This window comes from Schistocerca cancellata, chromosome 2 (genome assembly GCF_023864275.1).
Source record: "Schistocerca cancellata isolate TAMUIC-IGC-003103 chromosome 2, iqSchCanc2.1, whole genome shotgun sequence".
Classification (NCBI taxonomy): domain Eukaryota; kingdom Metazoa; phylum Arthropoda; class Insecta; order Orthoptera; family Acrididae; genus Schistocerca; species Schistocerca cancellata.
The window spans coordinates 1093922997-1093936823 of NC_064627.1; the positions used below are offsets into that span (position 1 = coordinate 1093922997).

At 45.2% G+C, this 13827-nt stretch overlaps 1 protein-coding gene across 1 annotated transcript in view; it reads left to right on the plus strand.

Moving 5' to 3' along the window:
* LOC126149856 (farnesol dehydrogenase-like) overlaps positions 1 to 13827 on the plus strand; it is a 103414-nt gene that overhangs the window by 21682 nt on the left and 67905 nt on the right. Inside the window, exon 3 of the mRNA XM_049915837.1 lies at positions 5319 to 5448. Within this exon, the coding sequence (XP_049771794.1) occupies positions 5319 to 5448 (130 nt within the window). The remainder of the gene's footprint in view (positions 1 to 5318; positions 5449 to 13827) is intronic.

Consider the following 13827-nt stretch of genomic DNA (forward strand, 5'->3'; position numbering starts at 1 on the left):
ATACACAAGAAATGAATATTATCTATCTCATGTTGTTTTGTTGGTGATGGTCATCACCCACAAGACACGAAACTCACTGAACGCCTGTGTTTTTGTTTTGTCAGATATCGAGCTTTTCATTTCATGTCCTGGTAACGTATCAGTCAGTTAATTTTTGCCATTTTCGTACTTAGAATTCCGTTAAATCATTGTTGTTTCCTTCTGAAGTAATGTTGTGTAAGTTACACTTGTGGATATTTTTCTGTGACATCCGAACCAACTGTTAATAATTTATTTTTATCATGTTCTAACAAGATTCGAAATAATTATTTCCTTTTCATTTATGTACTTTTAAATACATAATAAAATACACTTAATCAGATACACAAACACATATTGAAATTAAATTATTTAGAAATTAATATTTATAGCTCTCGATATACAGCATTTGAGATTTATGAACACCTGTTAACATCTTTGACCAATTTTGTTGAGATTCTGTGTAATAAAGGCCACACGGTTGTTGTATGGAGTTGTATGGGGACAGTAATAAAAGAATCATGAGCTGAAGTCAGATGTAATATTACAAAAGTTATAAAATTCTATCTAGATGTGGTTAACTTAATGAGTTGGATGTAAAAATAAAATAATCACCATTACCAATTCCACTAGCAGCATAAGAAAACTACGAGGTGCATTCAAGTTCTAAGGCCTCCGATTTTTTTTCTCCGGACTGGAAAGAGATAGAAACATGCGCATTGTTTTAAAATGAGGCCGCGTTCATTGTCAATACATCCCAGAGATGGCAGCACCGTACGCAAATGGAATTTTACCGCCAGTGGCGAGACTGAGAACTGTTTTAAATACTTAAAATAGCGACGTTTTCCTTACTTGAACAGCGTGCAATCATTCGTTTTCTGAATTTGCGTGGTGTGAAACCAATTGAAATTCATCGACAGTTGAAGGAGGCATGTGGTGATGGAGTTATGGATGTGTCGAAAGTGCATTCGTGGGTGTGACAGTTTAATGAAGGCAGAACATCGTGTGACAACAAACCGAAACAACCTCGGGCTCGCACAAGCCGGTCTGACGACATGATCGAGAAAGTGGAGAGAATTGTTTTGGGGGATCGCCGAATGACTGCTGAACAGATCGTCTCCAGAGTTGGCATTTCTGTGGGTTCTGTGCATACAATCCTGCATGACGACCTGAAAATGCGAAAAGTGTCATCCAGGTGGCTGCCACGAATGCTGACGGACGACCACATGGCTGCCCATGTGGCATGTTGCCAAACAATGTTGACGTGCAATGACAGCATGAATGGGACTTTCTTTTCGTCGGTTGTACCAATGGATGAGACGTGGATGCCATTTTTCAATCCAGAAACAAAGCGCCAGTCAGCTCAATGGAAGCACACAGATTCACCGCCACCAAAAAAATTTTGGGTAACCGCTAGTGCTGAAAAAATGATGGTGTCCATGTTCTGGGACAGCGACGGCGTAATCCTTACCCATTGCGTTCCAAAGGGCACTACGGTAACATGTGCATCCTACGAAAATGTTTTGAAGAACAAATTCCTTCCTGCACTGCAACAAAAACGTCAAGGAAGGGCTGCGCATGTGCTGTTTCACCAAGACAACGCACCCGCACATCGAGCTAACGTTACGCAACAGTTTCTTCGTGATAACAACTTTGAAGTGATTCCTCATGCTCCCTACTCACCTGACCTGGCTCCTAGTGACTTTTGGCTTTTTCCAACAATGAAAGACACTATCTGTGCCCGCACGTTCACCAGCCATGCTGCTATTGCCTCAGCGATTTTCCAGCGGTCAAAACAGACTCCTAAAGAAGCCTTCGCCGATGCCAAGGAATCATGGCATCAGCGTTGTGAAAAATGTGTACGTCTGCAGGGCGATTACGTCGAGAAGTAACGCCAGTTTCATCGATTTTGGGTGAGTAGTTAATTAGAAAAAAAATCGGAGGCCTTAGAACTTGAATGCACCTCGTATAATGAATCTGAGACTGTAATGGAATGACTATAACAGACTTCCATCAAATCAACGATCCAAAAGATAGGAAACCTGCTGTGCTTCCTATTCTCAAACATCTTTTAGAAATTGCAACATACTCGTTATTTTGGTTTGAGGTGCAATTAGCGGTTTCACTATGAATATGTTTATTATGCGAGAACATTAGAGAAAGCGTTATACAGACCACTGCCTAGCAACACATGTGCACACCCAACCACATCCAGTGAGGTGGGGTGACAATGAAGGCAGCCACAAAGGTGAGATTCTCACTTTTAACCAGGTGGCAGCTCGCTCAGCTGCTCAATGAACATTTGTAATGTATCGACCAAATGCATTCAGAGGGCGACATGACATCGTTAATGTATATTTTATCTCCCACCCACTCCAAGCGACACTGAGACTATCAACCAATCATTTAAGTTCCTTGTTTGATGGAAAATACAAGTTACTAATGCTTTTGTTTGATTTAGTGTACGGGATTCCATATTACTCAATTTTCGTTCTTATAAACTGCCCCTGAATCTAGAAATTTGATTTTTCTTGATTTACCCTCAGTGACCACTGGCCGTCACGGCAAGAGGGTCAGTACATAATTTATTTGCCAGCTTGGCGCTCAAGAGTAACACACTGTCTAACTTGGCGCTCAGCGTGAGGACAGAAAATTGTAAGCACTACAATTTGTATTTTGTTCTATTTATTTATTTAACCTGATCAAATTAAGGCCATCAGGTCCTCTCTTACATCTGACCAGGCTTTCACATATAGAGTATCTTTTTTACATCTTAGTTACTAAATAAATAACAATCATTTTAATATAACAAATAGTAATAAAACGATGTGAGTGTCAATGAGAGTAAAGAATACTAACTATGAACTAAGAAAGTTAATACTGGCAATAATTCTCCTACTGCTGCTCCCAGTTACTATAGCAATAATAATAATAATAATAATAATAATAATAATAGGAAGAACAATAATAGGTAATAAAGTTAATACTGACAATACTTCTAGTACTGTTCCTTCCACTAGCAACAACAACAATAATAACAATAATAATAATAATGACAATAATAATAACAATAATAATAATGACAGTGACAGATATAAAAGACTTTATAAGCGTAAAAATACATATTTTCCGATGTAGCGAGTTCAGGGGAAGGAAAATTTAAGGACACTGCACCAACAAAGAACATTGGCAAATGAGGAAAATGTGTTTGGAAAAAAGGATGTAAAGGAATAACTCGTGCATACATGAACAATAGTAGTCATTATTGTTGCATTGTTAGTTATATCATTAGCTATCTTTTAAAGCTGAAGACATTATTCAGTTCTCTAATATAGTGCGGGAGGTTATTCCAGAGTCGGGTTCCTGCTACTGAGGCCTTCAAGAAAGTGGTTGAGCAATGAAGTGGGACAGAAAGGATTCTGCTCTGACGGGAACGGGTGATTCTGCCATGTTGTTCAGACAAGAGCGTTAATCCAGTGGTGCGCATGTCCACTGCGGTGGACAGCTTTTAATAGTCGCTTCTTTGGTGTCTTCAACCAGTCCTGAAGCTGCAAAAGCACACAGTCCACTCCAAATGACAGCCCCTACTGGTGCTGTACCCTGCATGCATTTGCAGCCTCAGGACTGGTCGAAGACACCAAAGAAGCGAAACAGCTGTCCATTGCAGTGGACCATGTGCACCACAGGGTTATGGTCGAGAAGAGGGTCGGTGTATGTAGATAAGACAACAGAAGTGGCAGAGTGTGTGGGAATCTCTGCGCTTGTCTTCACGCGAGACAGGATAGTTGTGCATATCATAGTGAGATCAAAGAGTCGAACATCACAGATATGGCAAGCACAACATTTACGAGGTGCGACAAAAAGTAATGAGACTGATGTGGAAAAAAAATGTTGCTTACCGTTTTAGTCAAGTTTAGTGTTGTCTCCTTCAAAGTAGTTCCCTTCAGATTGCACACACTTTTTCCAGCGCTTCTGCCATTGATGGTAACATTTCTGGAACTCATCTTCTGTAATATCCTCCAAGACCCTCGGCACAGCTTTTTGGACATCTTGTGTTGCTTGAAAATGGTGTCCCTTGACCACCATTTTGACTCTTGGAGCGATATCTAGTGAATAATGTGGCTGTGGTAGTGATGAAATTTGTTTTGGGGTTAAAATTGCTGTACTGACAGAGCAGTATGGGATGACACGTTATCGTGATGCAGAATCCAATCATCGGCATAATGGCACGGACACGAAGAACTCTTTTACAAAGTCTTTCTAAAATTTGTTTGTAGTAATATTGGTTTAACTGTTTGTCCAGGAGGCACCCACTCTTTATGAACAATTCCCTTGGAATCAAAGAAGCACACAAGCATGCCTTTCACTTTTGACTTTGACATGCGAGCTTTTTTTGGTCTGGGCGATCCCTCTGAGCACCATTGCGAACTTTGGCGTTTTGTCTCTGGATCGTTCTGGAAAAAACAACTTTCATCACCAGTGATAACACGACTCAACAATTCTGGATTGATTTCCGTTTGCTCTAACAGATCAGCTCGCTGTTGTGGTGTGAGATTTTTGGGGACCATTTATGCACAAATCTTTCTCATACCAAGATCTTCAGTTAAAATTAAACGAACCGTTCCTCGATTGATGTTCAGTTCTTCTGCAATCATTTTCACGGATAATCTTCGGTCAGATCGTATGAGTTCACTCACCCTGGCCAAGTCGACTTCTGTACGTGAGGTTGATGGTCGTCCACTGTGGCCTTCGTCTTCAGCAGCCGTTCTGCCTTCACTAAACATTTTATGCCAACGAAAAACTTGAGCTCTTGACATAACCTCCTCTCCAAAAGCCTTCTGAAGCTTACCGTAAGTTGTCGTCACGTTTTCACCCAATTTAGCGCAAAAAGAAATGGCATACCGTTGCGCAATATTATGCGGTTCCATTTCCGTGACGAGACACAAACAAGTGTTAACTTATTACAGCACAACTCACGACTGAGCAGTTGCATCGATGTGCCGCTTGGACTGGAAGCAGCTTACAGACCAAGGTCAAAGATATTGTGCCTACACAAGCCTGCAGGGTTGCCACATGTTGCAAAGAAAATCAGTCTCATTACTTTTTTGTCACACCTCGTGTAACCAGTTCCGGGCCCAGAGATTCCCTGAGAAATTCCTTGCAGGATAACATCGCTGTAATCGGTAACTGAAACTGTCGAGGATGTTTCCCATTACTCTCAAAGCACCTTGTAGTATCCACTGTAGCGTACCTTTATACACCAGTGCACTGCGGCCTACGTTTGGTTCCTATGTTTCCAGAGGCCACAGAGGAGGACATGCGGCGCGTGGTGGAGGTGAACCTGCTGGGTCTGTCGCTGTGCACGCGCGAGGCGGTCAGGCTGATGCTCGACCAGGGCGTTCACGACGGCCACATCGTCCACATCGGCAGGTTGGCCATCCTCACACAGATGCAAGCGGAAAATACGTCACCCTCACAGTGAAAAACTAGTTTTATATGAAGATGGTATCTGTTCTTTCGGACATGTCCGAAAGAACAGATACCATCTTCACATAGTTAAGGCCAACCGGCCATTGACCTTCTTCTTCTGTCCGGATGCACTCGTATTGCCCGAACTCTTACGGGACTCAGTAAGATTGTCTGCCGCGAGTAATGAGTGTAATGGGCAGGGCCACTACAAATGTAGTGTGTGGACGTTAAGTTGGGAATATGGGTCTCACGGGGAGCGTGCAATGGACAAATCCCTGCAGTCGCACTATCCTCTGTGCCCTCGGTGGCTCGGACGGATAGAGAGGCTGCCACGTAAGCAGGAGATCCCAGGTTCGAGTCCCGGTTGGGGCACACATTTTCAACTGTCCCCGTCGATGTATATCAACGCCTGTCGACAGTGTAGGCTCTTGATTTAATAATAATTTCAAACTAGTTTTAAGTCAAAGAGTTTACCTGCGTTCCGCCGTAGTCCCCTAACAAGCTGGTCCAGTTCCTACGTTGTTCTTCCAGTGCCACAGAAATACTACATACTTTGGGTGGTGTGTGAAATCAATAGCTGACATCACACGACTGGCTGTCTATTCGCACCCGGTAATAAGTGTAATCAACAGGGGACCTTAAGTCCATTCGAGATTTCCTGAAGACTTCTTACACTGTTCCTCTAGGGAAAGAGTGTGAGTGCGGAATATCGTCTCAACTGGATTCGTGACTTGCTGTCAGAAAGGTCACAATTTGTAGTAACTGACGGGACCTAACTGGTGAAGTTATCTCTGGCATCCCTCTTGGAACTGTAAACCCTTTCCCGTTCCTGGTGTATATAAATGGTTTGGGAGGCAATCTGCACATCCCTCCCACATTGTTAGCAGATGATGCCACTGCTAACCGTCTAGTGACATCAACAGAGGATCAGAACGAATTACAATACAGTGCAGACAAAATATATGACTTGTGAGAAAAAGTGGCAACTGAACCTAAAAAATAAGAAGTGCGAGGTTCTCTACATGAATACTACGAAAATGCCATTGAATTTCTGTTACATGATAAATGAAAGACGTCGGCTTCGGTGACCGAGCGGTTCTAGGCCCTTCAGTCTGGAACCGCTCTGCTGCTACGGTCGCAGATTCGAATCCTGCCTCGGGCATGGATGTGTGTGATGTCCTTAGGTTAGTTATGCTTAAGTAGTTCTAAGTTCTAAGGCACTGATGACCTCAGGTGTTAAGTCCCATATTGCTCAGAGCCATTTGAACTATTTTTTTGAAATGAAAGACAGTAAAAAGTAGTCAATTCAACTAAATATCTATCGATTGCAATCAGAAGCACCTTAAACTGAAAACTGACAATTTTGTAGGAAAGATGCATCTAAGGCTGCTTGTTATCGACAGGACACTTGGTTGGTTGGTTGGTTCATTTGGGGGCAGGGGACCAAACAGGGGGGCCATCGGTCCCATCGGATTAGGGAGGGAAGGATGGGAAAGGAAGTCGGCCGTGCCCTTTCAAAGGAACCATCCTGGCATTTGCCTTAAACGATTTAGGGAATTGAACCCCCGAATGCGGTTTGTGTGCTAACCATCGCGCCACCTCGTTCGGTAGCAGAACACTTGAAAGGAACAATAAGCCCACTAAAGAAACTGCTATCACTATGCACTGGTATGATCCTGCCTAGTATTCCACCTTTACCATACAGGACTGACAGAAGACATAAAAAAGTGCTGGTAAGAACGGCTCATTCTATGATAAAATCTTCTCGGGCTGACAGCCGAGTCAATGCGTTGGTCTCCAGCAACGTTTCAGCAAGTTTCTTACATGCAACCTTCAGGCGCCTGAAGATGGCAAGTAAGAAACTTGCTGAAACGTTGCTGACGAACAACGCATTGACTCGGCTGTCAACCCGGGAAGATTTTATTATCGAGATTCGCCGAAAAAGGCTGCATTCTCATATAACGGCTTATATTACAACAAGAAGCAAGAAGTTGTGGACAGCGTTGCAATGGTATTAATTAAAAGAAAGACTTTTCCGTTATGACGAAATATCCCCCCCCCCCCCCACTCCGCCACTTACATAAGGAGCATCGCAATAAAGTAAGAGAAGCTGAAGCCGGCACAGAAAGATTTACGTTTTATTTTTAGCTAGCAGTATTCTAGTGTGGAACAGCAGAACTGTACTCGTCGTTTGAAAGTGACGTCTTGCATCCTCTGTAAAATGAGCAGCTGTGGATTTCAGAGTACTAACTGGACTCACAGGATTTTTCACATAGAAGTTTTTTCGCAAGAGGCTGTGTGTGAAAGTCAGAGGGTACAAAAGCTGACGAATGGGACGTAGAATTTAACAACTGGTAACTCAAACCCCTCAGATTTCCTACTGCCAAATCAGATTTACGGGCAGATGCTGAGTCCCATACAAGGATTAAAACAAATTTATGGCTGGTGTTACAGCGAGCCAGGTGGCAGTGGGTAGTCAGCTACCAGCCGTTCCTAGTGTCCCCTCGTGCGCCATGTCCTCCTTCTGCGGCGGCGCTTCTTCTGTTCTCCTCAGGCCGAGTTTCAAAACTGTTTGTCCATAAGACATACGTAATATTTGTCACTTATTGCTTCACCCTTTAATGGTAATTACTATGAGTAACACTTTTGCGTCACAGAAATCAATGGCTACAACCTCGCTAACAGGTCAAGCGTAATTTCGTACAGCGCCACCGTCTTACACCTTCAGTTTTCATTCCTCTTCCGTTTGTGGCAAGTCTCAACCATACAGGGTTATTACAAATGATTGAAGCGATTTCACAGCTCTACAATAACTTTATTATTTGAGATATTTTCACAATGCTTTGCACACACATACAAAAACTCAAAAAGTTTTTTTAGCCATTCACAAATGTTCGATATGTGCCCCTTTAGTGATGCGGCAGACATCAAGCCGATAATCAAGTTCCTCCCACACTCAGCATGTCCCCATCAGTGAGTTCGAAAGCATCGTTGATGCGAGCTCGCAGTTCTGGCACGTTTCTTGGTAGAGGAGGTTTAAACACTGAATCTTTCACATAACCCCACAGAAAGAAATCGCATGGGGTTAAGTCGGGAGAGCGTGGAGGCCATGACATGAATTGCTGATCGTGATCTCCACCACGATCGATCCATTGGTTTTCGAATCTCCTGTTTAAGAAATGCCGAACATCATGATGGAAGTGTGGTGGAGCACCATCCTGTTGAAAGATGAAGTCGGCGCTGTCGGTCTCCAGTTGTGGCATGAGCCAATTTTCCAGCATGTCCAGATACACGTGTCCTGTAACGTTTTTTTCGCAGAAGAAAAAGAGGCCGTAAACTTTAAACCGTGAGATTGCGCAAAACACGTTAACTTTTGGTCAATTGCGAATTTGCTGAACGAATGCGTGAGGATTCTCTACCGCCCAGATTCGCACATTGTGTCTGTTCACGTCACCATTAAAAAAAAAATGTTGCTTCATCACCGAAAACAAGTTTCGCACTGAACGCATCCTCTTCCATGAGCTGTTGCAACCACGCCGAAAATTCAAAGCGTTAGACTTTGTCATCGGGTGTCAGTGCTTGTAGCAATTGTAAACGGTAAGGCTTCTGCTTTAGCCTTTTCCGTAAGATTTTCCAAACCGTCGGCTGTGGTACGTTTAGCTTCCCTGCTTGCTTTATTCGTCGACTTCCGCGGGTTACGCGTGAAACTTGCCCGCACGCGTTCAACCGTTTCTTCGTTCACTGCAGGCCGACCCATTGATTTCCCCTTACAGAGGCATCCAGAAGCTTTAAACTGCGCATACCATCGCCGAATGGAGTTAGCAGTTGGTGGATCTTTGTTGAATTTCGTCCTGAAGTGTCGTTGCACTGTTATGACTGACTGATGTGAGTGCATTTCAAGCACGACATACGCTTTCTCGGCTCCTGTCGCCATTTGTCTCACTGCGCTCTCGAGCGCTCTGGCGGTAGAAACCTGAAGTGCGGCTTCAGCCGAACAAAACTTTTATGAGTTTTTCCACGTATCTGTAGTGTGTCGTGACCATATGTCAATGAATGGAGCTACAGTGAATTTATGAAATCGCTTCAATCATTTGTAATAGCCCTGTAATAACGAACAGCCTCGTAATATCACTTGGGTTCCTGTTGACACATTTCAAACATTAAGAGTCGTTCTAGGACAGCGCACACTGCGCTGCAGAGTGACAGAATGAACGATTCATTACGGGCGCACACACCTGGGCTGTGACGACGCCACTGCCACGCGATCCCCTTTCTTCCAGCTGTGGGAGTCCAGCGGGCGCTGCGGATAACCCAGCGCGTTACCGCGCTACCTCTGAGATGCGACGAAGCGAGCCTGACGCCGACTAACGACGACGGCTGGCGAGCCGTCAAGCCTGGACGTTGTTTCCAAGCGGTTTCCCACATCCCACGCGGTGAACACCGCCCCGCCTCCGATACCCGCTACGCAGACATTTAGAAAACATTCTCACACTTTGAAATGATATTTACTTTAGACGCAGACACATGGCGTGCACGAACTCCAACGCGAGGGGATGCAGTGGCGTCAAAAAAGCAATCGGCCACCAACTACCAACAACAACAAAAAATGGCTCTGAGCACTATGCGACTTAACTTCTGAGGTCATCAGTCGCCGAGAACTTAGAACTAATTAAACCTAACTAACCTAAGGACATCACACACATCCATGCCCGAGGCAGGATTCGAACCTGCGACCGTAGCGGTCACGCGGTTCCAGATTGAAGCGCCTTTAACCGCACGGCCACACCGGCCAGCTACCAACAACATTATTTTGCAAAACTACGGGTGTCTGAGAATGTGAGATTTGAATGTATCTGAAATTAATCATGAATCAGGGACACCCTAGAGATTCAGTACTGAATTTAGTGTACGCAACAGAATTACCAACTCTTCAATTTATCGGCCCGAGCACTGAATCTGAAGGTGGGGAATTGACAAATACTTATCATTTAAAGGACATCGTTGTGATAGTACACTCAAGATTTCAACAAACACTATGATTTGTTGAGAAAGAAACATGGATAATAATGCAACAAAATACACTCCTGGAAATGGAAAAAAGAACACATTGACACCGGTGTGTCAGACCCACCATACTTGCTCCGGACACTGCGAGAGGGCTGTACAAGCAATGATCACACGCACGGCACAGCGGACACACCAGGAACCGCGGTGTTGGCCGTCTAATGGCGCTAGCTGCGCAGTATTTGTGCACCGCCGCCGTCAGTGTCAGCCAGTTTGCCGTGGCATACGGAGCTCCATCGCAGTCTTTAACACTGGTAGCATGCCGCGACAGCGTGGACGTGAACCGTATGCGCAGTTGACGGACTTTGAGCGAGGGCGTATAGTGGGCATGCGGGAGGCCGGGTGGACGTACCGCCGAATTGCTCAACACGTGGGGCGTGAGGTCTCCACAGTACATCGATGTTGTCGCCAGTGGTCGGCGGAAGGTGCACGTGCCCGTCGACCTGGGACCGGACCGCAGCGACGCACGGATGCACGCCAAGACCGTAGGATCCTACGCAGTGCCGTAGGGGACCGCACCGCCACTTCCCAGCAAATTAGGGACACTGTTGCTCCTGGGGTATCGGCGAGGACCATTCGCAACCGTCTCCATGAAGCTGGGCTACGGTCCCGCACACCGTTAGGCCGTCTTCCGCTCACGCCCCAACATCGTGCAGCCCGCCTCCAGTGGTGTCGCGACAGGCGTGAATGGAGGGACGAATGGAGACGTGTCGTCTTCAGCGATGAGAGTCGCTTCTGCCTTGGTGCCAATGATGGTCGTATGCGTGTTTGGCGCCGTGCAGGTGAGCGCCACAATCAGGACTGCATACGACCGAGGCACACAGGGCCAACACCCGGCATCATGGTGTGGGGAGCGATCTCCTACACTGGCCGTACACCACTGGTGATCGTCGAGGGGACACTGAATAGTGCACGGTACATCCAAACCGTCATCGAACCCATCGTTCTACCATTCTTAGACCGGCAAGGGAACTTGCTGTTCCAACAGGACAATGCACGTCCGCATGTATCCCGTGCCACCCAACGTGCTCTAGAAGGTGTAAGTCAACTACCCTGGCCAGCAAGATCTCCGGATCTGTCCCCCATTGAGCATGTTTGGGACTGGATGAAGCGTCGTCTCACGCGGTCTGCACGTCCAGCACGAACGCTGGTCCAACTGAGGCGCCAGGTGGAAATGGCATGGCAAGCCGTTCCACAGGACTACATCCAGCATCTCTACGATCGTCTCCATGGGAGAATAGCAGCCTGCATTGCTGCGAAAGGTGGATATACACTGTACTAGTGCCGACATTGTGCATGCTCTGTTGCCTGTGTCTATGTGCCTGTGGTTCTGTCAGTGTGATCATGTGATGTATCTGACCCCAGGAATGTGTCAATAAAGTTTCCCCTTCCTGGGACAATGAATTCACGGTGTTCTTATTTCAATTTCCAGGAGTGTACGATTATGTAGACAACAACTCTAGAAAGGTATACCTTACTGTGAGTACTGCAACCGATAGCTCTGAGTTGGTAAAGTTACTGAAAGAGATGGAGTTGCGTAAAATCTCGGATCTAATTCTGTGGTGGTGAGTTCAAAAAAATGGTTCAAATGGCTCTGAGCACTATGGGACTTAAACATCTGAGGTCATCAGTCCCCTAGAACTTAGAACTACTTAAACCGAACTAACCTTATGACATCACACACATCCATGCCCGAGCCAGGATTCGAACCTGCGACCGTAGCGGTCGCGCGGTTCCAGACTGAAGCGCCTAGAACCGCTCGGGGTGGTGAGTTCCTATGGGACGAAACTGCTGAGGTCATCGGTCCCTAGGCTTACACACTACTTAATCTAACTTACGCTAAGGACAACACACATCCTCCCACGTCCGAGGGAGGACTCGAACCTCCGACGGGGGGAAACGCATGAACCCTAGAAAGGCGGCTCAGATCGCGCGGAAACCAGCGCGGCATCTAATTCTTTGAAATAGGTGCAGTAGCTGTTCGTGACGATCACAGTGTTCTTATGGAACTAACGCCCAAGAATGCTAAAGATCTGAGGAAACACTGACGAATACTCAGCCAGTGATGGTAATCTTGCAGTTGTACTACAATACTCTCACCTGCCCTAATATGCCGGAGCTGTAAGCGACGCTTACCATAATCTTCAATGCACTGTGAGCAGGGCGAAGCTAGAGCAACTCCGCGAATTGAGGCTGTAGCCGCAATGTACCTTCCGTCACCTGCCCGTGCCTGGTGCCCCGGAACTGCTCCGCCGGCCGGTGTGGCCGAGCGGTTCTAGGCGCTTCAGTCTGGAACTGCGCGCCCGCTACGGTCGCAGGTTCGAATCTGCCTCGGGCATGGATGTGTGTGATGTCATAAGGTTAGTTAGGTTTAAGTAGTTCTAAGTTCTAGGGGACTGATGACCTCAGATGTTAAGTGCCATAGTGCTCAGAGCCATTTGAACAATTTTTGAAAAACCTTCAGGAAGATGTGTGAAATATTGGGCTCAAGAGAATGAGAAGACATTACTATCACGTACTATAGATCTTGAGACACGGTTACTTTCTAAAATCGTTACAATGTGATCATGTACTGTAATGTGACAGGCTGTTGTTGTTCTCTTTCATTGTTAACCAATACTCTGATGTCTCTAAGTAGTCTTTAATTTTGTAGTACGCATTACTCATGAAGAATGTTTTTCCTCACTTTGTAACAGATGTATCTTATTAATCTTTTTCCATATCCTTCGTAAACTTATAATATATTTTTATTCCCCGATAGAAAATGCCGTTTTGAGTTTTTTGGTTGTTTTTCCTTAGTAAATGTAAGTCCAAACTGTATTTTGCTCCATAAAATCATCATTAATGTTTTCTACATCTACATCTGCATGGTCACTCTGCAATTCACACTTAAGAGCCTGGCAGAGGGTTCATCGAACCATTTTCATACTACTTCTCTACCATCTACATCTACATCGACATGGTTGCTCTGCAATTCACGCTTAAGTGCCTGTCAGAGGGTTCATAGAACCATATTCATACTACTTCCATTCCACTCTCGAATGGCATGTGGGGAAAAAGGTAGCCACCTAAATCTTTCTGTTCGAGCTCTGATTTCTCTTATTTTATGAACAATGTACTTGCTAAAAGTGTGTCTTACGAATTGTTGCCAGTCCCAGGGTGTTAAAACGCTCATATTATTCAATTTCTTCCGCTTCTTCTCTATCAACGCATGAACACTGTCAGCTTTCATGCCTTTTAGTAGAAACTTCTGAGTTACGGTATTTTGTCGAAAAT